This window comes from Ailuropoda melanoleuca, chromosome 16 (genome assembly GCF_002007445.2).
Source record: "Ailuropoda melanoleuca isolate Jingjing chromosome 16, ASM200744v2, whole genome shotgun sequence".
Lineage (NCBI taxonomy): Eukaryota > Metazoa > Chordata > Mammalia > Carnivora > Ursidae > Ailuropoda > Ailuropoda melanoleuca.
This window is the reverse complement of record NC_048233.1, coordinates 90150641-90176209: the sequence shown is the minus strand read 5'-3', so window position 1 is coordinate 90176209 and position 25569 is coordinate 90150641. Positions and strand designations below refer to the sequence as shown.

Below are 25569 nucleotides of genomic sequence, written 5' to 3'. Positions count from 1 at the left end.
ACAGAAATGATCACTGGCACATGCACCAGACTAGTCTGTTTCAGTTATACACAGAGACTGCACACACACACACAAACACATCCACAGACAGCGTATTCTAAGTCACACTATAAAATGAATTTCATGATCACAAAGTTTCAAAAGACTGTTCTGGAACAAATGGCTGCTGTGTGTGGCCTATCACCTGGGATGATCCGTGAGGGGGACAGGGCCTCGGCAAGCCCACCTGCTGAAGTCGATCTCCCAGAAGGTCTACGTATTTTGGGAACAACAAAACATCCTTCTGCTAAAGAGCCTACTCCAGGCGGCGAGAGCAGCAAGCACGCATGGGTTTGCCACAGTCCTGAGGAGAAGGCATTGCTGGATTGACAAAAACAAAACCACGCTTACAGCAGAGCCGATGGAAAATGCTCTCCAAACGCAAGGCAGTTAAGCGTGTTCACTGAATTGGATTTTTACAAGCTAGCCATAAACTTTAAATGAGGTCTACTATTTTTAGAGCTGCTTTTCAAATTCTGCTCCAGACCGTTATTCAAAACTTCACTTAATAGAAGTTCTTCCAAAACATGTCTCATAGAACAGATACGTCAACACCCCAAACTCCTAGCCAGCACTGCAGTGGAGGTATCTGGGGGTCACCTTCCTGCTTCGGCGGTGGCCCTCAAGCACCATCCTATGATTGCATTCCTCATCCCTGGAACTCTCCCGATCCACCAGACTGTGGCAGTTCAGAGGGAAGCTGCACTGGTGGGGAATCTTGCGGCTCCAACACCACATGCTCAGGGAGGGGATGCTACCCAAGGCTCAGGCCCCTTCCTCCTGTGTCCCCATCCCCCCTAAGTGGTTATCAGGAAGCACAACACTCTGCCTTTCACTCAGGTGGCCTCAGCTCAGTAAGAGTCTGGGATCTGCCACTTGGTGCTTTGGCACCTGGACGCGGGCACCTGAGGCACCTGCTCTCTCTGCTCTGAGCCCAGCATCCAGCTCCTGGCCTCCTTGGATCAGGTCCCTTCTGATAACCAAATCTGGCCCCTAACCCAGGTGATCCTGCTGGAGTCTTTCCCCAACACAGATGATCAGAAATCCTGGTGTTGCAAAACCAGGGCCCCTCCATCAGGTTAGGAAGCTCTGATGCCAACAGCTGCCCCCAAGCCCCAAGCAGAGCAAGAGGGAGGGAAGCTAGACCACTGTTCACATGCAGAGAAAGGAGGAATCTGAGACTGGAGGGGCGAGCCAAAACCCAACAGCAGGGCAGCAAGGGGACAGCTACCCAGGGCTCCTCCCCTGCCCCACAATGCCTCCACGGGACGGACAGAGGAGGACACTGCCTTGTGTTGCTGTCCTCAGAGAGCTTATGCAGAAACTTACAAGGAATATTACAGGGCAAACACACAATGGTTTGTTCTTCACGTTTTATCGTATAATTTAATAAATAACTGGCCAAGAATGTTATGACCAATGGTTACCCTGCTACACCCAGGAGAGAGCCACTCGGAGTCCACTCCTCACTCCCGGACGCAACAGCACCGGGATTCTCCTTCCCAGAGGCCAGCCTGGCCCTGGGAGGGTGGGGGAGGCCACGCAGCCCCCTGGACTGGAGTGGAGGGCAGAGTTGTCCACTCGACCTTGCTGAGAAGGTGGGGTGGGCACTAAACTTGCTGTGAGCAGCTGCTGTCACACAATGGGGCAGCAACACGCCATGGGGAAACCAGGGGAGGCCAACAGGCTTTCTGAGTACCAGGGAGTCTGTCCACTGTCGATGGCAGGTGTCCCTAGAAAGCTAGGCAGGCCAACCAAGGCAGTGTGTAGTGCCCAGGCCCCGGGGGCACGGACAAACCCTAAAGCAGCGAGGTGTGACGGTGCAGAGTCGTCTCACAAACACTAACCACAGCTCCTGTCCAAGCTGGAGCCTGGACGGGGGACAAGAGACTCGGCTCAGACAGAAGCAGGGAGGAGCCCGATCCAGACAACAGAAGAGGGGGACCTCTAGCGCACAAAACTAACAAAAGACATTTCAGGTGCTCCCTGAACACCACCAAAACAAAACTTTAAAAGCCCAAACAAGAAAACTTGTTTTACTTAATTAGAAAGAGGTCAACAGAAAAAGGTGGTGGGTGAACTGAACTTGGTCACTGATGGAGAGAAGGCACGACCAGGACTGGAAGGACCCTCCACGCCACGAGATGCCTGCCCTCGAGATAAAAACCGTAACTCACAATTTCAAAACGGTTTTACAATTAGGAAAACACAAGGAGCCATGAGAGAACTGTGCTGACACATCGCAGCTAAGGAGACAGCGGCCGTGGCAGAGGAGCTTAGCCATAGAATCAGCCCTCACTGTTCCCTCCAGAAAGTGCATAAGCGGCCGGCGTGCCTGTACTCAAAGACCACGACTGCTTTAATCCATAAACTCTTCTTGAAACACATATAACTGTAAACCCTCCTGGCCACTTTAAGCAGGTGTTAGGGAATCACTCCTTAATTCTGAGAGCTGGTAAACAGGGAAAAGTCAAGCATTTGTCCTGAATTTCCTACATTGATTCGGGATATCTTGGGGTAACCATGCCATTGACAGGTCTGTGGTCAGAGCGCTGAGCTCCAGGCTGCCTGGACATGGGCATGTGACCTTCAGCAACGTGTCTATACCACCTGCTCTTTCCCTCTCACCCAATGAGGAGAAACAAGACACCAAGTAAACAACAGCCTGTGCCCAACTCCGATCTCAGTGGCACATGGGGACCACGCGAAGGCTGAGCTCTGTAAAGGGAGGTTTTCTGGCCAACACAAAGAGAGACTCATGATGCCAGATGTGTTCAAATCGCACTCCCTCCCTGCCCCTGGCCACCACCAGGTTCTGGTGGTGAGACCAGACCCCATGCAAGGATAGCCTGGAAGGACACGCCCTCTGCTGCGCCCAGCACCCTCCTGGACTGTGGGAGGACGTGCTCAGCAGCCAGGCAGAGCCTCATCCATTCATCCGTCCACTCACTCTGATGGGGCTCAGGGTCTGTCTCCGTCTCCCTGGCATTATGACCTCAGGGCAATGTTCCCGGTCACCTGGGGTGGGTGAGCAAGCTGCAGGCAGCAAGGCCACAGTATCCTGAGCTGCCACAGTGCGCACTACAAACCACAGCTTCCTTCACCAAGTCGCTGCTTTGATGCCCCAGACCCCAGCCTCTCAGGCAACTCTACAGGGGACTGGGTGACTCACTTCCACAAAGGGCGCACAAAGAAAGCAGCCTCAGGACTCTTCTCACTAATGCCCAATCCAGGAGCCCCATGCCCTTGTGGAGGCCCCTCCAAAACAGATGTGGTCAGGCAGCCTGTGCTCCCTGGGGTCCCCGGCGATAAGCTGGCTGAAGGCAGCTGAGGAGGCTGAGACGGCCCTGTGCACAGGGCTCTTTGTACCCACTGGACGTGCACTGCCAAGCACCTGCCCTGGGCCAGCCCTAGAGACCCTGGGACATGGCACCCAAGAATTCACTGCCCTGGCTCCAAGAGGATGGCCAGCAAGTGGAGCTGACAGAAAGGAATAGAGGCTGGAGAGAACCCAGCACACTGCGGGACCCGAGCAAGCAACTGCGGCTGGAACCTGGAACCTTTCTGTCCTGGGCAGCCTTGGCCACCTTGGTGGGGAAACAGAAGACAGGCTGTGACACTGACGGGGACGCTGCCCCAGGAGAAGGGGAGGCTACTGGTGGGGCCCAGCAACCGAGTTCTGTAATCTGCATGGGGAACACCACAGGGCTTCTCGTGGGCCTCATGACAAAAGAACAGATTTGTTTTAGGAAGGGACGCCAGAGCCCACTAAGGTCACGGTGAACAGGAAGCTCACTGGAGTGAAGATACGCTCTAGAAAGTCCCAGTCCCCTCCACAGTCTCCGCACTCCCCAGACTCGGGCATCTCCAACCTCACAGCTGAGGCGAGCAGCACAAAAGCCAGAGGGACGACTGTGGATGAGCAGCAAAGGAGACCCGACGTTCTCTCAACAGCTTGAAACAAAACATGACTGCACAGCAGAGACATGAAAAGCAAGGAAGGATCCTACTGATTTTCGTTAATAAAGGTGGCTTTAAAAATCTCTCGGAGGAAATCCAGGCTGTGACAATCATGCAACGAATGCATTTATTTGGGAATACCTACTGCTTTGTATGTCACTCTGCCTCTGACCCCAGAGTTAGCCACCAAACTTCTCCCACAGGTCCCATCCATTCTCTTTTCCCTGCCTCCCAGGAAGGGTCTGTCTCTGTGGCCTCAGTTCACGCACCTCCATGTCACTGGGGCTTTTGGAGGGCAGACAGGCTCATCGACCCCGGAGACCTGGCCCTCCAGGCCCCTCCGCCCCCACCCGGCCTCTGCTCTGTGGGCTTCAGAGGCTGGCAAGACTTTGGACTGTTTCTTTCTTTCTTTTTTAAAGATTTCCTTTATTTATTTGAGAGAACGTGAGCGAGAGAGAAGCAGAAGGAACAGCAGAGGGAGAGGGAGAAGCAGACTCCCTGCTGAGCAGGGAGCTCGATGCTGTGGGACTCGATCCCAGGACCCTGAGATCCTGAGGTGAGCCAAAGGCAGACACTTAACAGACTGAGCCCCCACCCCCTGGCACCCTGTCCTTGGATTGCTTCTTACCCCGATACCACATCACCCTCACCTCTGCCTTCTCCCTTCCCTGAGGCTCTTGTCCAGTGACTTCAGACCCTGTTTCTCAGCTACACTGAGCGGGGCAGAGGCAGCGGCCTCCTTCCCCGCATCCTTTAGTGCCGGGGAGCCACGCGCCTTCACAAGAACATACATTTTGTCTTATTCTGGGTTAAAGAGGCAAGTCACTCTCAAACTGTTAAAAAAAAACAAAAAAAAAACATGCATGTGTCGGGTCGGGGGTGCGGGGTAGAGGGAGAGAACCAGAGAGCAAACCTGGGTGTAACGCTCGGGAATCTGGGTGGAGCACACAGGAAGCACTGATCCTGTTTTTGCAACTCCTCTAACTCTGAAATTACCGCAAATAAAAACTACACAGCAGCGGCTGGGGGTGGGAGAGCAGATCACTTCCAGAGGAGCAAGAGTTTACCTGACAGCCGGGTTCTCAAAGCAACACCAGAAACCAGAAGCCAGTGGACGGACATCTAAAACGGGCTGAAAGCAAGCCAAGCAAAACTGCTCCATGCAGTGAAAACATCTGTCAAGAATGAAGGCAAACCGGAGGCAGTGTCAGGCCGACAAAGATGGGGAGCTCCTCACCAGCAACCCAACACTGAAGAAAGAAAATGGAAAGGATGTCCTTCAGGAGGGAGAAAACCAGCCATGGAAGGGAGCAACAAAAGCAGCAAATCCACAGAAATTTGATATCCAGAAAATACACAAATCTAAGTAAATACCACTCGTATGAACCAGAGATAACACCTGTGGGGTTACAACGTGTGGAGTGAAGGAGCATGTCCATGGTGCACGCAAGTCCTGCGACTGCATGAGGGTCTGAGGTCTGAGTGCCGCAGGGAGGGGACAAAGCCGCTCATTAGCATCCGATGTTACGTTTAGGGCCTGTGCCGTAAGTCACGTCTAAGAGGAAGGAACGTGAGCACATAGCTTCCAAAGCAGGGGGGTTAGGAGGAGGCAGGATTTAAGAGAGTAAGAGGTGCCTGGGTGGCACAGTTGGTTAAGTGTCCAACTCCTGATTTCAGCTCAGTTCATAATCTCGGGGTCATGAGATTGAGCCCCACATCGGACCCCATGCTGGGCTTGGAGCCTGCTTGGGATTCTCTCTCCCTCTGCCCCTCCCCCCTAAAAAATAAAAAATTAAAGAATAATAATAAGCATATTCAAACGAAAGGCAGACAAGCAGCACTGTGGGCAGGCCTGGGGACGTAGAGGGTCTGCCCACACACCCCAGCCACCACCGTACACATTAAGGGGAAATGGACTAAAGCCAATCCGTGCGCCACCCGCTTACATGACCATTACCAGACCTACTAGGTCTGCCACGTGCAGTGCAGAGCCTTGGGGTGGCCCGCTCCGGGAGCCATGTGTGCCCCCCCCCAGTCTCCTGCCTGTTTCCTGCCCTTCCACAAGGTCTGGCTGCACCCCTTCCGTCCGTGCCGCGTGCCACACGTTTCCCCGGGGTGCTGGCCCTTTCACTCTTCNACAGCCAGCGAGAGAGGGAACACAAGCAGGGGGAGTGGGAGAGGAAGAAGCAGGCTCATAGCAGAGGAGCCTGACGTGGGGCTCGATCCCATAACGCCGGGATCACGCCCTGAGCCGAAGGCAGACGCTTAACCGCTGTGCCACCCAGGCGCCCCTACAGGGCGATCTTTTGATGAACAGAACTTCTTAGTGTTAATGTAAAGCAAACACTCTTTCCTTTATGACCAGCACTTCCTGGCCCTGTTCAGGAAAACCGTTCTTAACCCAAAGGCCAGGAATAGCATCTTCTGTGTTATCCTCTAGAACGCTGCTGTCCAAGAGAAATACACCACATGCCACAGATGCCAGCCACATCTATAATTTCAGATTCTCTAGCAGCCACATTAAAGAGTAAAGGGAAAGAGGCGAAATTAATTTTAATAATTCTGTTTAGCCCAACTTAGTCATTTCAACACGTAATAGGTGATAAAAAACATTTCACATGACTTTTTTTTTTCCAAAGTCTAGATGTTGTACATTCCCACACATCGGAAGTGCTCAGTGAGCATGCATGGCTCTGGAACTTTTCTATCTATGCTCCTCCTGGCTCAACTATTCTTTGCATGGTGTGAAGCATGGACAAAGATTTTTTTTTAAATACATGGATATGCAGTTGACCTAGCATGCTTTAATACGAAGACTCTCTGGACCTTCTTTTCTTCTCTCTTGAGCAGTCTTGCCAGAGATTTTTACTTCATCCCTATGTTCAAAGCGTCACACTCTGGCCTTGACGACTCTGCTGCAGACCCCGTTTCTGCTGCGTCCGTGGCAGCTCCCACGCTCCCACCCTCCACTGCCTCTGGCCCAGACCGTTCCGCAGGTGACTCCTTCCCTTCCCATCTGTGCCTCCAAGGCTCTGTACTGCTCTCTGCTCGACTTGCAGCCCATAAATCTCAATAGGTAGTATTTTTGTTATCTTTCAGCTAAAAATATTTTCCACTTTCCATTACAAATCCTTCTTTTTCCCCTGGTTACTTAAAAATGTGTACCCGAGGGGCGCCTGGCTGGCTCAGTCGTTAAGCGTCTGCCTTCGGCTCAGGGTGTGATCCAGGCGTTCTGGGATCGAGCCCCACATCAGGCTCCTCCGCTATAAGCCTGCTTCTTCCTCTCCCACTCCCCCTGCTTGTGTTCCCTCTCTCGCTGGCTGTCTCTGTCTCTGTCGAATAAATAAATAAAATCTTTAAAAAAAAAAAAAAGTGTACCCTAATGTCTAAATATACGGAGTTAGCCTCTCTTCGTTGTTTTCTGGTTGGATTCCACTTTGGCCAAGAACACACTCTGGATGGCTGCAGTTGGCTGAAACCTGTTGAGGTTTTGGTCAGTCTGTGAACGTTCTCTGAGTGCTTAAAGAGGGTGTGCAGCCTGCGTTGTTGGGCTCCCTGTTCTCTCTATCGGTTCAAACATGTGAATCATAGTTTTCAAATACTTACGCTGGCTAGCACGTATGGTTAGGGTACAGTTAAGCTGAGCTGCTGTGACAAGAACTTCCCCTGCATTAGTGCTGGGCAGGTGGGACTCAGCCCCCCAACACCTTCCGAAGGCCCCAGGCCAGCAGGGAGGCTCCACGTCCTCCCCAGGGGCTGTCCAGGGACCTGGGAAGGTAGGAACAAGAGGAGGGTCAAAATCAGGACAAGCATTGCTTTTTTCCTAAAAATTTGCACCCTTTTACTAACGTCTCCCTATTTCCCCCAACCCCTGGCACTACTCTATCACTCTGTTCCTGAGTCCGACTTTTTCCTTTTTTAGATTCCACATATAAGTGATACCATGCAGTATTTGTCTTTCTCCATCTGGGTTATTTCACTTAGCACAATGCCCTCCAGGGTCACGCATGTCGTCGCAAATGACAGGATTTCCTTCTTTGTTAGGGCTGAATGGCATTCCACTGTGTATAGATACCACATTCCTATGTCGACCCACACAGGTTGCTTCCATACCTCGACTGTTGGGAATAATGCTGGAACAACAATGGGAATAGAGACATGTCTTCCAGATCATGATTTTGTTTGGATAAATACCCAGAAGAGAAACTGCTGGATCATACAGTGACTCTAGTTTTAATTTCTTGAGGAACCTCCATCCTGTTTTCTCCAGTGGCTGTACCAACTGACATTGCCACCAGGAGGGCACTTTTCCCCCACCCTCACCAACATTTGGTTTCTCCTGGCTTTCTTTTACGATCACCGTTCTGACAGGTGTGCGTGGTCTGGCATGCGCTTCCCCGACGATGAGTGATGACGCGCATCTTTGTAGGTACCTATTGGCCACCTAGGTCTCCTTCGGAAGACGGGCAGAGGAAAGACTCTCCAGGCCACAAACAACGCGTGAACACAGGCCAGGGGTCTCAGCTGAAAAGGGCACATCAGAGGGCTGACCAGGCTGCAGGTACCCCTGGGGTGGGAATGGGGGTGGGACTAGAGGGATATGGGAAATTTGGACAAAGGGTCTTTTAAGCAGGAATAGGACATGATCAGCTCTCCTGTGGTTTGTGGAAGATTGGAGTCAAAGATAAGGACACATAAGATGTGGCCCCCAAGCCCACATCTGGGTGATCCCAGAGCCCCATGGCCTGCCTGTAGGGAGCCCAGAAAAGCCATGGCCCTGACAAGGTCCTGCAGTCTGGCATGGCCCCTGGACCAGGCCCGCAGCCAGACCATGAGGTGCGTGAGCAGCCAGGACATGGCATGCCCCCGGCACAAGCTCTAGGTCCAGGCACATAGGCCAAGGAGCATAGCCTTCACCCTAGACCCCTGCAAATGTCATTTCAGGAGACATTTTATTATCTGTATAATAATCGAAAGACCTAGACTTCTGGGAAAGAAAGGACACATGGAAAACAGCAGTGCTCCTATGGACTGCTCCTGGCAGGGACACCTCGCTCTGGAGGGCAGAGTGGCCCCATATTACTATTCTCCCAGCTGCTGTGTTACCAGGAGCACTGTGACCCCAATTACAGCAGAATTAGCATAAAGCACTAACAGGACAACTGGGGACATCTACAGGTGCCGCGTCTTGATCCTTCATCTGAAACCCAAAAACAAACCATCAGTATAGACTCAAAGGCCAGAGCCCTGTGGGGCCACTCCCACTGCCTGGTCCCATCCTCGCTCCCCCAGGGGACAAGCCAGCCTGAGCCTGGCACCTTCATCACCTATGGCACTGCTGCTACCAAATACTGGAGGCCAAGAAAGTACCTTCCCAGGTCAGCACAGGGCCAGGACGCTGTGGAGACCCCAGCCACTGAGTCCTGCACAGCAGCACCTGCTCCTACAATGCAGTCACACTGCAGGTGCAACAGGAACAGATGCCACCAGGAACCAGATGCCAGAATGCCGCCCCGGCCAGCAAGGCACCATGGTCCCCGCCCGTGGGTGTAGCTGTAACTTAGGAGCCGAAAGGACCACCTGCAGGCACCCTGCTGGCGGCAAGAAGGGGCCATAGCTAGTCTATGGGACAGGAAAGGCAGCCCCTCTGACCCCCTGAGCCTGCCACCAGCGCTGGCCCTTGGTCAGTCCTGACCCACGTGTCCCTGCTGTGCCGACAGGAGCAGGGAGCCTGCTGCACACGACGGGGGCAGACGTGGACAGCGGAGGACACGGACAGCCCCTCGGCCTCTGTGCCGCGCCAGCAACAGCGCCCCCAGGGCTCGGCCAGACACCAGGGACAAGGGCTGCGAGCACACGGCTCTGCTGCACCACCCCGAAAAAGCACGGCAGCTCCCCCGAGGTCTCGCCCTGGAGCAGAGCAGAGACGGACCTGCTGAACAGGGGGCGGTCTGGGCCCCATCACCGGCTGGCCCAGACCCACCTTCTGAGGCCTCCTGAGCCTCCTCCTCCATCTCAGGCCCCAGTGGTCCAGGGTGGAAGTCTGAGTCACGGCTGGGCAGGGCCCTGGAACCCGGCTGAGAAAGATGTGAGCTCCACCCACAAAGGCCACCTCTGGCACCAGCTCCACCAGCAAGGCAGTGGGCTGTGCCCTCACACGGAGCCTCAGGAGAGAGGACATTCTTAGTGCAAACCAAGGGCCACAACCACCGTCCTGGTGACAGCTCAGACCTCAGGGACCAGCAAACCACATATGCTACTCCTTAAAACCATGAGTCCAGTGAGGAGGCCACAGGTGAGGGAAAACGATACAGAGCACAAGCCTCCCCCTCCAACCCCAGGAAGAAGCACAGCTTGCATGCTGCAGCCGTGCTCCTCACAGACCCCCCTGAAGAGAGTGAAACACCTCGGGGCTGACTGTCCACATCACAGCTGCTCTCAGTCCGCCTTGGAGGAAGTACACCAAAGCCAACAAGGTCACAACAAGACAACACCTTTATTTTCACATGAATTATAAATGCCAGGAACTCTCAACAGAACTCCGCTGAGCCCAGCCCTTCTCCAGCCAAAAAGGTAGGAGGCCTTCCCAGCAGGAACGCTAGAATGTACTTGAAAACAAGGATTTTAATTACAAGCGTTTCAAAACCCTAGCAGGCAGAGAAGAGGCGCGGGTGTCCACCCTGAGAGCCAAGAGCAAACGTGCATCCCAAGACCAAAGCACAAGGCACAAACAAGTCCCCTCTGCCCATCACCTCACAGAGCTCAGCCCGGATGCCCTGCTCCCAGGAGGCAGGGAGGCAGCAGGGACAGCCAGTGTGGTGACAGAGTGAACCATAAGATGCATGCCCACGTGCCCTTGGTGCCTCTGCACTCTCTGGGGCTTGAACATGTTCACCTCCCTGAAACTAGGAAACTTGATTACAACAAGGCGCATGCCTGCCACACACCAGGCACCCACTACAAACTCCGTCCCAGCCAAAACCAGCCTACAGGGCAGGGACCATGACCCGGGTGCTGAGGGGCAGGGGGCAGTCGTGACGCCCATGACCACCTGGCCTGCAGATGGCACACCGAAAAGAGCACCCAGGCCTCCTTGCCGGCGCCGCCTCCCAAGAGCGGTGCCTACGGGACACACGCCCACGGCCAACACTCTCCAGGCCAGCTGCCTGCTGGCAGGCACGGGATTTCCGAGTGCGGCCTTCTCCCTGACCACACCATGTACAGCAGAGGCTACCTGGGGGTCTGCGGAGAGAAGATGAAGCCCACCCTGAAGGGGCAGCACTCATAACGTATTTTATTCCAGGTGCGGGAAAGCCAGTGCAGCACAAAATGCCCCTCTTATGGAAGGAAGGTAACACTGTCCGGGCAGAAAAAGGTGCCGGCTCCATTCTCCTGCTGAAGCCACGGTCCTCAGCTGCACAGCCCGCGTCAGGGACTCTCAGGAAACCTCGGGCAGCCTCAGGCCTGGCGCACTTTCTGCCCTGAGCCACCACCCAGTTCACCCAGCACAGGAGAGAAGGTCACACCAACCACAACAAGAAGAAAGCACATTTTGGGATCACTGCCGAGAGGACACCGGGCCTCCTGGGAGGACTCTTCTCTGCAGCCCATCATCAGTTGGAGGCCAGGGCTGGGGGGGAGGGGTGAGGACAGCATTAGCGGCCTAGATTCCTTCTCAGCCCTTCTTTGTTCATTCACCCCAAGAGCCAAGAGGACACGGGACAGAGAGACTGGGAAGAGGGCTTGGGGGGGGGGCCCTGCCCACTGTGTGAACCATTCACATCGTGATCTTCCTGGGGACTGCTCAGAGCCAGAACTGCTGTCCCCTGAGCTTCCAAGAGGACCCCAGGCTTCAGCCAGGGCTTCCCATCCAGCATCTCAGAGGATGAACACTCCTTGAGGGGCACTGTGAGAAACCCTGTTCTAGGTTCTCCATGTTGCTCCATGCCCCGTTGCCTTCTCACTCTCTGCAGCCTCGGTGACCAAATGCAGCCCCACAGGCACTAGGCGAGCAAGGGGCTCCTGACAGTTCATGACACCATATGAACTGAATTTCCTCCCAAGAGAACAAGCCAAATGGTACACACTTCCAATAACGCATGCGTGTGTGTGTGCGCGCGTGCGTGTGTGTGCATGGGGGGGGTGACGATAAAGACTGTACAAGAAAATATGGAATGCTGAGAAGATCACCCCCACACACCAGCCAGGAGGAAAAGGGCGGGGCACAGAGCCAAGCTTGGTCTGTGCCTACAGCCCTCCCCAGGCTATGCCCTGGAGCTGCCAAGCTGAGGGCTTGGGGCTTGCTCTCTCGGCCCAAACACGCTCACACGCTGCCGCACGGCTGTTCCCCAGCCAGCACTCTGGTGTCCGGGTTCTCTGGCCAGGTCCCGGTACAGCCGCACGCACACTCTGCTCAGCCCATGAACCGATGCCCTCAGGAAACACAGCAAGAAGCAGGGACATGGGGGTAGTCCCACTTGGGGGACGTCCCACTGGGCCAGTTCGAGCATCTCCCCCACTCTGTCTTTGTTCTTGTTCCTTTAAGAACAAACTCTAAAATCTTAATACTTGGGATTAATACCCCTAAAGTATACAGAACTCAGGCCCGTCATAAGAAAGCTAGACCGCTCTGCGCACGGAGAGCAGACAGATGATTCATCCAGAACACAGGGGCCCGGAGCAGGACAGCGTCAGTGCCAGCCCTCCTCTGGGAAACGCGCACTAACCAAACACCCCTCTTTACTTACAAAAGTGGCAAAGACTTTTTCATAAAAGAGTAACACAGGCAGCTGGTCACAAAGCAGAGGTGAGTGCATGCTATCAGGAATGTGAGTGGGCAGAGTCTCTCCAGGAAGGCCTTCACAGGCCCTCTCTCAGAGCCCGCCAGTCCCCTTCCAGAATTCTACCCAAGGAAATGCCAACGCTGGGCAGCGACGGACGTGCAAGTGTGCTCAGAACCGCCATCTGCCAGGGGGGACACCCTAAACACCCCTCCACAGAGGACTAGGGGAGTTACGGCACATCCACAGGCGGCCACCCTAACCTCCTGCCACAGATGCTGACTGCTGGGGAAGTCTGCACCCAGCGTGACACCAGGTTTCAGTGTAGAGCCATGGTCTATGGGTGGTGGGATCACTCACTTTTTGATTTCTGCATTTTCTGTGTTTTCCTGTTTCTACAACGGACTTGTGAAACCAAGTTCCACAGGAGCAAGGACTCTGTCTGCTCCCTCAACGCCACGCCAGCAAGGGCCACAAACGAACACCCGGAGGCGCTCAAAAGGCAACTCTGGAGTACACAAGTGTTAGCACATCTACACCCAGGAAACTCTTCAGGAGTGTTTAAGATCTTGGTAGACTCCCTGGACACCCAAGTGGACCTCTACTGTCTTATGCTCTTTGGTGACCCAGTGCCCCAGCGCCCCCTGCACCTGCCCCCACTACTCCCTCTCCTCCCTGGGCCTCAAAGAGCACTCTCCATAGAGGTCACGGTATTGGCTCAAGGGTGCAGCCAGAAATAACACACACACACGCACACGTCCATTCTGGCGGCTCTGGGCACGACCCCCCACAGCACATGGAAGCCTTTTACCCATCCCACGTTTCCCCCACACATCCCGACCCAATCGGCTGGGGAAATGCACCCACGCTGCTGTGACAGGCCCCCTCTGGCCCGGCTCTGCAGGTCTCTCTGCCTACCAAGGCACACGCATGGGAGTGACAATCACCAGCACCTCAGACAGCAGTCAAGGCCCGGGGCAGCCCTAGAGCAGGGCTGCAGCTGCTCAGGGCACCTTCCGTGACTCACCACCTACAGCCGTGCGGTCTTGGCCTGGCCCAGGCTGGCTCCCCCGCACAGGGCTGACACCTGGGGCTGGATCGTTCCCACTGTGGGGTCGTCCTGGCACTACGGCACGCTAAGCAGCATCCCTGGCCTCTACCCACCAGGGGCCCGAAGCCCCCACCCAACCCCTGCAACATCTCCAGGCAAAACCTCCCCAGCAGGTGTGATCACTCCAGGTGGAGACCCACCGGCAGCCCACTCCGCGGAATGCTGCTGAGGGCGACGGGAGCATCCCTCGCTTCACACGGGGACTGTGGTCCTGAGTGTGCCAACGCACCAGGCTCTGGGGAACCAAAGTGGGTGCGAGTCAGTCCCCACCCTTCAGAAGTAGAGCCCGGTGGGCACGGAAACCAAGCTGATGCTGCTAGCTCGCGTCTGCAGTGTCGACGCAGGGCCACCACACGTGGTTAGTCTGAAAAGACAAACGACAACCCCAAGGAGACTAACACCACACGGCCATCCTTCTGAGGAGCCAGAAGGGACTAAGGAAGACCCAGGAGCCCCCACCCTCTCCTCCCCATCAACTGACCCATCCCCACCCGCGCTCACTGGCCACCCGGCGCCAGGCCCTCCACGTGGGCAACCTCGATCACCTACAACCACGGCCACCACGCAGTAAGAAAAGGAAAATGGCTCACTCCCACTTCTACAGAAATGAAACAGCCCAAGAGGGTAAGGGTTTTAGGAAGGCCTCATGCTAGGGTCGGCGCCAAGACCACTCCTGCTGCCCACACCCTCACTTCCAGCCACCGGCAGCAGTTAGGAAGGCACCACCAAGATAAAGCTGCAGTGACAAGAGCACCCAGCTGTCTCCCGTTGGCCTGCAGTGCCCTCTGTGTTGCTGGACCCGCTGCTGGACTGGGGGTACTCGGTAAACATCGCCTCTCAGGCACCCCCCCACCGCCCCTGCTGGGAACGCTATGCTGGTGCCCCTGCTCTTTGAAATGGAGGCGGTCCTGGTGAACCCATCAAAGGGGTCTGCTTCAGTGAGCCAGAGTTAAGCAGAGACAGGGCGGTGGAAAGGGTGAACTGCCTGGAAGGAGAGGCCGGCCCCAGGGGCTGGCGGCTGGCGCTTTGACACCACTGTGTGGCTGTCAGAGGGGAAGGCCTTGTGCTCTGAAGCTTGCTGTCGGATGGGGTTTTCCGTTTGTACTGAAATCCCAGTTAGTCAGCCTACAGTGTAAGACTAGCTTCAGAGATACAATCACCCAGTGCTCATCACACGTGCACTCCCTAATCCCCATCCCCCCCTCCCCTCTCCCCGCCCCAACCCTTGACCTGCAGTACTTTCCTGTTCCCGGTAGAGTTCAGTCTTCCCTTCCTTCCACTCTGAGGTGGGGTGGCCCGGAGTGGAGTGGCCGGGGCACTCATGCATTCACATGCTGCTGAATGGGCTGGCGTAACCCTCCCCAAAGGCACCCCTAGGCCAAAGCGGCCTACAAGCGGGAACACAAGGGGCCAAAGTTCTGGCTGGAAGGTGCTGCTCATGTTCCAGAGTCGGCCTCCAGAGGGACACCAGGCCAGGGGCAGCTATCTGCACCACAGGAACCGACTCCCAGTGAGCCCCCGCCCCCCCACACCTCGGGCTGACAGTAAGGGGGGACAGCGCCAGCAGGCAGGGAGCAGCCGTGACATGAAAACAGCCACAGCCTGGAGGCATATTTGTTTTGGAAGCGGCTGGAGCTGGGTGCTAATGCCCACCTCCCTCTCCTTCCTGGTGGGGCTATCCTCTATGCTCCTGTGACCCCGCAGTTCCCAAGGAACCCACAGGATGGGTCAGAGGGGCTGCAGGTGTGTGCAGAAGCCAGAGCCTACCCAGGAGGCTGGACGGAGCCCACGGGCCCTGAGCGTGGGACCTGGGGACCTACGAGATTGGAACCTGCTGTTGGCTCTGTGTCCTGTGCTGATGGGCCACATGTGTTCGACGAGGGACATAGTCTCCTGTCTGTGGAGTGTCGCTGGCATGGCCCTGGTTCTCACCAGATCACCTGCCTGACAGCAACTAAAGTACCAAGTTGAGGCCAGGTCCCCACGCCCTCCTCCAAGACCTGCCCAGGGAGGGGCAGACAAGGAGAAGGCGGCAGCCCTCTCTGGGACAAGCACTGTGAAAGCCACAGACCATCTGGGACATGGTGGCTACTTCTGTGCTGCTGGCCCTCGCAGGGCTGAGCCTGCTTCTTCTTTCTGCAGGTGGCGACGTGGCCAGGAGAAATGGTCACCCAGGTCCAGAGGCAAGCCTAACCTCAGCTCATATGGACCCCTCGTTGTGGCCTCAACAAGCTGTTGAGAGAAATGAGGCCGGGGTGAAAGGCAATGTTGTGAGTCCTGAAGCAGGTTCAGGGCAACCCCCCACCCCCAGAGGGCCGAGCTGATGGGAAACGGACAGGGGCACTGCTCACTCAGGATCAGACACCTCCATGGGGGCATGTGGCTCATGCTAAAGCAGATGCCTCCTTTTCGGGGCCACGCGCACACAGGTGGGGGCGCTGGGCATGGCCTCTGCTCCTGCCTCTCACTGCCTTGCCCTGGCACTGCCAGCGTAGGCGTGACCACCCCGGCAGGCCCAGATGTGGAGGGAGAGAAAGGAAGGGAGGGAAGGACAGAGAGAGGAGGACAAAAGGCAGTGGGGTCTTGGCACTGGGACGGCACAGGAGGAGGTGGGGGTGGGGAGCGGGAGCTGGCACAGGCGGGGCACCTGAGCCCACGAGGCGAAGTGTGGTAAGAAGTGGGTCTGTGTGCAGCTGCCCGCAGCAGAGAGGCAACAGGAGAAGGAAATACGGAGCTCTGCTATAGGAAGAATACTCCGGCCAGACGGTTGCGCGGGAGGGCCAGGACGGAGGGGAAAGATGGACAAGGTGGGTGTGGGCAGGAGCGAGGACACACCTCTCCAACAGTCTGGGAAAAACTAACAGGCACTGACCAAGAGCCAGTCTCGGTGAGGCCAGGCCAGGGCCAGCTGTACCTCCCAGGCTGGCAGCCTCTCAGCCTCCCCGCTTTGGCACCAGGAACACACTCGCGATGAAGAAGGTGGCAGAGCGCAGGGAATATGTAGCCACAGGCCCAAGCCTTCGATGGCAAAGGCGGCTGTGCCTTCAGAACCCAGTGCTGCAGCATCCCGTGTGAGCCGTCCTGCGATGGCATCAGGACAGGCATGGGGACGGAACCCAAGGGACGGCCTGGCAAGCCCCACAGCACAAAGGTGGAGGTGGGAGAGTAAACGGGGTTCGCCAGTGCCTTTCCGACCACACGGGGTTGTCTCAGCAGAGGTGCTGGCATCTGGCAGGGGAAGGCAAGCCTAGCATGACGACATTCTCCCAGCTTGGGACCCACAGCTCTGGGAATGGGCAGGCCACTGATGGAAGGCACTATCCACTTGGGGATGGCATCAGGCAGCCTTCAGAGTGCGCCAAGCCCCTGTACCCCTGCCTTCTGCCCGCAGGAACCCTGAAAGCTAGACCTGCCACAAAAGCCCTGGGCTACACTCCAGGTGCTAACCTTGCAGTCCTGAGAGGAGCTGTGCCCACAGGATGGTGTGGCTGTCAGACTGGGCTCTCCTTAGGGACCAGGACACCAGGGCTACCTGCACACAACAGCAGCTCTCCGAGAGCAAGCAGATGTGACAGTGACCAAGTGACATGCTGGGTGGCAGCTCCGCTCCAGGGGCTGCAGCGCCGTGAGATTCTCAGTGAGGACATGCTGAGAGGGAAGGCAGCAGGATGGTGAGAGGGACACACCCTGCACGCACTGGGCCCTGCCTGGAGGTGGCCATGGGCGTTGTGCTGCTGCGGGCACTGTGCACGCGTGCCACACACCACAGCAAGATCCGGGTGGGGGGCAGGCAGGAGAGGGGCGACTCCCACCCCCTCTTGGGGGCTTCCAAGAAGGAATTCCGGGCCAGGCTGGTGCTAAGCCCCGTCTCAGCTGTGGGAGGCAGGGTTCTCCACAACAAGCCCTGAGGTGTACCCACGCTGTGTGTGGGCATCTCACAAAATCCCCCAACCACGGCTAGGAAGGGGGCTTCTGGGGCTGTGCTGCAGACGAGCAAACTGAGGCTCAGGGAGCCCTGATGAAGCTGTGGAGTCGGGATTCAACCCTGAAGCATCCGGTCCCTGAGCCACATTACCCTAAACACCTCTGTGCAGAAAAGTCTACAGGGGCACCTTCTCTTGACAGACCTCACCTGCCACCCGGAGGAAGGGCTCTGAGCTGTTATGGACACCCGGACCCCCAGTGATAACACACCCAGTGTTCCCACCCATGTGCCTTGGTCTGCAGATGGGGCTGCCAGCCACCACCCCTTCCCCACACGGGAGACCCCTCCTTCAAGAGTGGACGGTCTGTCCCCTCCCACCATATCTGGGTGGCTCTGTGACTTGTCTGACCAACACAGGATAGCAGAGGCGACACTCATCTTTCAACAGCTTCCACCGTGGCTCTGCCCTGGAGCAAGTGCACGCAGACAGAGCCCTTGTCATGGTGCCTCAAGTGTGGCCTAGGGGCCAAGGTTAAAGCTCTTCTCCTAACCACATGAGCACGGTACTCGCCTCTCCCATTCTCGCGCCCGTGAACAGTGGAGCTTTCCAGACGCGATGAGACTTGTAAGATTATAACAGAATAAACCCAGAAGTAGATATAAGGATCTAGCTCATGAGATCTGCAAAAAGTGGGACCATTCTTGTCATGCTTTTTATTCTGCAAAATATAGTTATTTTTTCATTGAAAAAAAATTTTATGCTAACATATACTGGGTTTATTATTCTTTCTAAAGAATTAAAGAATATTTTTTTTTTACAAATTCTTGACTTTAACTTCTAATATGATAAATGTTGATAGCTATAACCCATACAAGCTCCATAATTTTTAAGACTGTAAGGAGGGACCAAAAAGCTTGAGAACCCTGCTCCAGAGTCCACGTGCAGAGGCCATACGAGGAAACTGAGGCCCCCACCCATCAACCCACAGAGATGGGAGAGGTGGTGGTCCTCGTTTGGAGGCACTAAGTTCTGGGGTTTATTTCACAGCAACGGACACCACCCAAAGCCCAAGCTGAGAAACTGCTAAGACAGGCCCTAGAAGAGAGACACGTTTATCTGGCACAGTTGGGCCAAGTACGGTGGACCCCAGGACTGGATGTGGAACACACACCCACATCCTGGCTAAGCCGCCTACACTACTGCAGGGAGTCCAACCGGCAAGCCACTGGGGGGGGGGCTCTTCCTGCCGCCCTTAGAGGACACAGCCAAGGAAGCAGGGGCTGACCACTCCGCTGGGTGCGGGCAGTGCAGGCCAAGCCCTGACACCGTGGCACTCCAGAGCTGCCATGCTCTCAGAGAGAACAGTCTGCTAGCCCAGGGCCAGCCTGGTGCAAAGGCTGGAGGGGAAAGGTTTTTGATCCTAAGGGAAAAGACGGCATACACCCCTGCTTTCCAATGTCAGCCGGCCTTTTGGAGGAGAAGGGGCATGCCTCTGTGGGAGCTCCATGCCCTCACCCTACACAGAAATGCTCAATTCACAGTAACCAAGAATCACCATCAGAAATGCTCAAGCAGGGGCGCCTGGGTGGCGCAGTCGATAAGCATCTGCCTTCGGCTCAGGGCGTGATTCCGGAGTCCTGGGATCGAGCCCCAACATCAGGCTCTTCCGCTGGGAGCCTGCTTCTTCCTCTCCCACTCCCCCTGCTTGTGTTCCCTCTTTTTTTTTTTTTAAAGATTTTGTTTGTTTATTTGACAGAGATAGAGACAGCCAGCGAGAGAGGGAACACAAGCAGGGGGAGTGGGAGAGGAAGAAGCAGGCTCACAGCAGAGGAGCCTGACGTGGGGCTCGATCCTACAACGCCGGGATCACGCCCTGAGCCGAAGGCAGACGCTTAACCGCTGTGCCACCCAGGCGCCCCTTGTGTTCCCTCTCTTGCTGGCTGTCTCTCCCAAATAAATAAATAAAATCTTTAAAAAAAAAAAAAAAAGAAGAAAAGAAATGCTCAAGTAACACCAAAAACTGCCACCATTACCCGACATACCAACAACGTTCCAAACAAAAAGGTGCGATATGTCGTCGGTCGTGACTACACACCACGCTATTCCTGGGACGTACCAAGGAACAGCTACAGGAAGGAAAAGAATGAATGTCCCACCCCAGCAATTGTGCACTATCAGCTCTTTCAAGCTAGCAAAGGAAACCGTCTTCAAAGAGAAAGGAACCAGAAGGTGACAACGTGAATGTGGCCACAGCCCAAAGCCACACGGTTCCATGCAAGAACAGCACCACAGTTCCCACGTGGCCTGGACACCGCACCCACCACCACCTCCTCCTTCTCTAAGCTTCCACAGTTCACTCCTCAGTTTCAATTGTTCCTACTTCCATGTTACCAGGCACGATTCTACAGAGCAGCACGCGCCACGGACGGGTGTGCCCCAGCCAGGAGAAATCCTGTACAGGAAGAAAAACAAACATGGGGAGACAAAGAGCGGGAGGCACTCCCGCCAAGTCGGACAGGAACAGCACTCACCACCTCCTCTTCCGCACAGGCCCACACCGGCAGGAGGAAAGGCACACACGAGTCACCAGCGGGGATCAAGGCCAGCTCCCTGACTAGCTCCATGTCCACAAGACCAAAAAAAGCGCAGGGAGTGCCTCACCGAGTACCTCCCTTGCCACATAAGCACGTTCACAACAAAATCAAGAGCGTGGGGTTTGGCTGTGCCTGAGTTCCAGGACCACCACAAGGGCGATGCAGGAAATGCTGGGACAATAGGAACACCAGCACAGGCATCCCCACCGAGGCCTCCAACACCCATCTTCCCAAACAACATGGCCACAGTGGAGGCCACGGCTCCCTTGCACAGGAGACCTCACAGCTGACGATGGCCCCCGCTGTACCCAGGGAACCCCTCCCAAGCTGCGGCTAGCTGTTGACAAGGTCTGGCAGCCAGCGCCCCAGTGCCATCTGGCTTTTCCAGGACTCTGGGCAGTGGCACGTGGTGGTAAGAACAGCAGCACAAAGGCCAGAGGCAGGACACTGATGAGGTCAGACCTGGGCCCGCCCCAGCTGATGTCTCCGAAGCACTTGCAGTGAAGACAGGATGCCCTGCCCAAGGCCAACAACACTTCCCGCCCAACCACCCGCTCCCCCACAAAGCGTTTTTGCAGCACCTCTGGTAAGTTCCCGTCCTATCTCGCACAACTTCGAGGACATCCTGCACAAGGCTCCCAGGGGACCCTCCAAACACGGGGACAAATGAGAAATGAGGTACTGCTGAGAGTTCCCGGGTACACAGGGCTCATCCCACGAAGGGGTCCATGTGACTGCTGCTCTCTTCCAAGGGAATGTGAACGCAAATCAGCCCCAGGCAAGCACCTCAGCAGAACCAGGCCCTAAGGACTGCCTGGGTGGAGCCATCGGCACAGCAGCTGTCCCTGGAAGGGTTCCACGGTCACAGCTTCCAAGGGGGTCGAAAGCCGGAGGACACTTTTGCCACTTATGCCTCCGCGCCTTTGCACAGGGCTGGGTCACAACATTTCCTCCTTCTTACTTGGAAAACTCCTAGGCATCTTCGCATAGGAGCCAACTGAGCGCCCCTGCTCTGAGCCACCCTGTCAGCCTGGCCTCCCCACCTCCAGCTCGACCTCATTCACTCCTCCGTGCTCCGTTCCCCCTGTGTCCGTGGCCCTCCTGTGCCAGCCTGAGAAAGCAGAAACTGTCTCCTTGATCTTGGAGGTGCAGGGCCAGACCCACAACAGATAGTGAATGCAGTCAGGACTCGGCGGTCTCCTCAGCTGAGGACGTGGTAAGCTCACTGTGGGAAAAGGCTGGGTCAGAGCAGCATCACTCATGACAGGCAAAAAGTGGGCACAATCCAGATATCAAAAGAGAAGCAAAGTATGCAGATCTCCGTACCCTGGAATACCATTTGGCAACGAAGAGGACTGACGGTGGATAAGTGCACCACACGAACAAACTTTTAAAACATTACGCTAAGTGACCCGGTCACAGAAGACCCCATTTTATGATTCCATCTGTATGCAATGCCCAGAATCAGCCAATCTAGAGAGAGAGGAAGTCTATCAGTGACTACCCAGGGGACAAGGAATGACTATTGATGGACACAAGGCTCCTTTGGGCTGATGGCAATGTTTGCAAGTTAAACTGTGTTGACAGCCACACAACCCTGTGATTTCACTAAAAGTCACCTAACTGTTATACTTAAGACAAGTAACCTTTATGGTATGTAAATTATCCCTCAACGAGGCTGTTAAAAAAAAGTCTAGAAACTCAATCAAGTTCAGTCGGGGCGTCCTCACAGTGGGGTCTGTCAGTCCCAGGCAACGTCCTCCCCTGAGGCAAAGTGCAATGACAAAGTCGTCAGCACTCCACAAAATGCCCACACAGGTACACACGCACAGGATTCTATCTCCTTCAACTGAGCGCAAGATTCCTGAAGGCAAAGCCAGACAGGCCAGAAAGCCCCGCAGCCATTTAGAAATACCTGCCCGCTGACCAAGAGCACCAGCTTCCGTGCACTCCACGTTCAACCGCCGGCCCCGGAGGTGGCTCTCCAGCCAGAGCCAGAGAGCTCTCAGCTACATACCTCACCCACCTCACCACTGCTCCAAGAGCAGCAGGGCAGCGGCAGCCCCAGGGAGGGGGCCGGGTGTGCCTGCCCCTTCCCTGGCTGCGGGCCCAGGCTGGACGGTGCAGGGCGGGCATGTCCCTGCAAACTCCACCCTGCCGGCCCCACCCAGGACCCGTGGGGGGGCTGATGTGCTCCCCCAACTCCGAAGTGGGAGGAGGTGCATTTCCTCCTCTACATTCCCCGATGCTTGGAAGCTTCTGGACTGTGCTTTGTTGGGTAAAAATTAAACTGCACTTTTGTCGTCTGCTCACAAATGCCTGTCACTGCCAGTAGAGAACAAGACAAAAGTTTTCCCCACGCCACCACACACTGTGCCATGGGGCCCCTCACGGTCTTGGGCCACGTGGAATCTGATGCAGCTCAGGGAGCATTTTTTGGGGGGCTCACTTCCTTCCCACTGGCAAGGGCAACATCCTGTCATCAGCTGTCCAGAAGGGAGATAGCCAACGACCGAAGACACGGCCACACAAGTGGTGACCCTTTTTCAAGTTAGAAATTACTCTTTATAAAAAGAAAGAAAAATTACCACACACCTACTTCAGCAGCCAGCTCCAAGCCGAGCAGAAGGGACTACGGTAAAACACACGGATGCAAGCCACACATCACAGAATTCTTCTCCAAATAAGTCTCGGCAAACTCCAACAGCAAGTTGTAACATGCTGGCGTTATTCTTGGCTTCCCCCGGCAGGTTTCCTGCAAGACCTCCCTTTCCTCAGATAAGGCCGCCTGTGTTACTCAGCAAAGCACTCTCTGTCACAGGGAAGCGCGTCCATTCGCTGCTCTGCTTGCGACAGCTGTCAGCAGAGAAGGCGGGAGCAGTGTCTGCTACTACAGCCCCGTCCACACGCTGTCACCTGAGATGAACCAATGCAGAGAAACTCTTTCTTCAAAACAAAACAAGACAAAAACTGTTTAAAACATGAGAACCATACTCCAAACTACCTAGGTGATAATGGATAATGAACGGTGTGATGTCATAAACAATAATCAACAAATAGTCAAAAATAACACACTTCCTCAATTCTTCCAGGTTGAAAACCAGTTAAAGAGTTAATGGCCAACTAAAGCCCCAGCACTGATCACACAAAAGGCGCCCGGCAGGGCAAGCTTCTTCACCTGCCACTGGCTGGCTCTCCTCAGGAGGGTCGGACCACAGGGAGGCAGAGCTGGGGTCTCTGCCGCTCACTCACTCGCCCTGCAGCTGGATGGCAGAGGCCTCGGCCTCCTCCTTTCTACAGCAGATGCTCAGTAAACATGTGGGAGGGACAGAGGGCACGGGTCCTCCCAGCTCTCACATCCCGTCATAACACCTTGAAAAGAAGCTCGGGAGGAACATCACTATTTAACAACTGAAATCCTACCACTTCTGTTTAAAAAGGGCGGGGGACACACAATTAAGACACTGTTAAAGGATTCATAATTTACAATGTCCACTGTGCAATCCACTAAAATTAGAAACACACAAAGATAACCAAACTCCATCCTCATCCCTCTTTTGAGATCTCTGGTGTCCTCTGGAACTGCCTATTTTATAGCCAGGCAGCAGTAAAGGCTGCTTCCCGTTCCAGGGCCCACGGAAGCAGCAGCTCCAGGCCGTGTCCCTTTCAGAGCTGTCTTCCTCCAGCACCTGGACCACCCTCCTCAGCACGGGACCCAGGAGGGGAGTGCTCTACTGGCCTCACCCAGATGACTACCTGCTTCCCAAAGTCTTGACGAGGGCCTCAAAAATCAGTCGTTGGTAAGCCTAACTGTGGGATTATCTCTGGATATTCACAATGATGACAGTAAAGTCCACAAAGCACAGAACCCAGTCTGTTTAAAAGACTGACTGCTGGTCAGTTTTCAGCACAGAATACCTGCTTCTTCTGGACAGGAACACCCGATAATCACACACAAACTCACCATCAGCGGCCTCCTGAACAGCCCCGGACTTCCGACACAAAGCACGGGGAATTCAACCCACCCAATCAATAGTCTACGTCCCTGAAACAGACCCCCTGGGAAGCCAGGTGGCCTCCAACACAGTCCCTCCCAATAAAGGCAGAAAGTGTCTGTGATTCAAAATAAAGAACACACAGCTGCTTGCACACTCAGTGCCTGTGGGTTCAAAGGCCTCCTACAAAACCTACCTCCGTACTAACAGTGGCCAACACTCACCAATGCCAAGGGGTGTGCGAAGCAGTTTCCTGGAATACCTCAGTTTACCCTTCCAGAGCCCTACACTTCCCATTTCACAGAAGACTTCACAAGAGCAGGTCTGGAGACGTGCAGCAATCACCTCAAGTCACAGGGCTAACAAGCAGCGGGCTAAGACGGCAGTCGGCCTCTCCCAGAAGCCAGCTGAGCAGCGGCCCCACGGTGGTCCTCAGAAGCGTGGGCACACTGCCCTGAGCCCCGCACTCTGGCCCCAGCCTGCTCTGGCCACGCTCCGCACTCCTCCCTGGCCTCTTGATCCACCCCTCCCTCTTGGGCTCACCTCCCCTGGCTTCCCTTTCCTTGGCCTCTAGCCAGCCTGCAGGCCAGGATGGGTCTGACCCATCTCCTCGGTTATCCTGACGGCACCCTCTCCTCTGCCCTGCGCCGTGCAGGACCCGCCGTCCCCAGAAACAAAACGTCCATCCGACCTTGCGCCTCCCTTCCAGGACTTCAGCGTCAGACAAGCACGTTCACCAGCCCCGGGGCCAACGGCAACAGCTCCCCACTCGCAGACCAAGCCCCTGGGATGACTGCCCTGCCCTGCCGGGGAGGGGGGGGGGATGAAAATGAGAGCTAAGCAGAGCCGGAGAAGGACCATGCCGCTGGCGAGAAGTAACTGCCCTTCTCGTTCCTCAAACACAGAAAAGTTTTGACAAAGGGTCCCTTGAGTCGGAGCAACTTTCCGAAGACGACGTGAGGTTTCACCTTTGCTGCTCTAGTTTCCAGCAAGCCGCACACACGGCGCACGGCAGGGAGAGCCGCCCGCGGCTGCCGGCCCGATGCTTCCTTCCTACTCCACCCTCCGGCCCGCCGCCCGCGGTGGACGCCTCACCCGCGGCACCCTGCCTCCCCTGCAGCCGAGCCCCGAGCCCCGAGCCCCGAGCCCCGCGGCCGTGCCAGC

General features: G+C 55.6%; 1 protein-coding gene across 4 annotated transcripts in view; it reads right to left on the bottom strand.

Moving 5' to 3' along the window:
- MOB2 (MOB kinase activator 2) overlaps positions 1-25569 on the bottom strand; it is a 76598-nt gene that overhangs the window by 50749 nt on the left and 280 nt on the right. Inside the window, exon 1 of one of the 4 annotated variants that reach the window (XM_019800589.2) lies at positions 23006-23356. The exons of 2 other annotated variants lie outside the window; for them this stretch is intronic. Coding sequence is in view for 1 of the 2 variants with exons in the window: in XM_019800587.2 (XP_019656146.1) it covers positions 22326-22546 (221 nt within the window). In the remaining variant the exon portion in view is untranslated. Of the gene's footprint in view, positions 1-22325; positions 22562-23005; positions 23357-25569 lie in introns of those variants that run through there. One more of the 4 variants, XM_019800587.2, reaches the window with a different exon arrangement.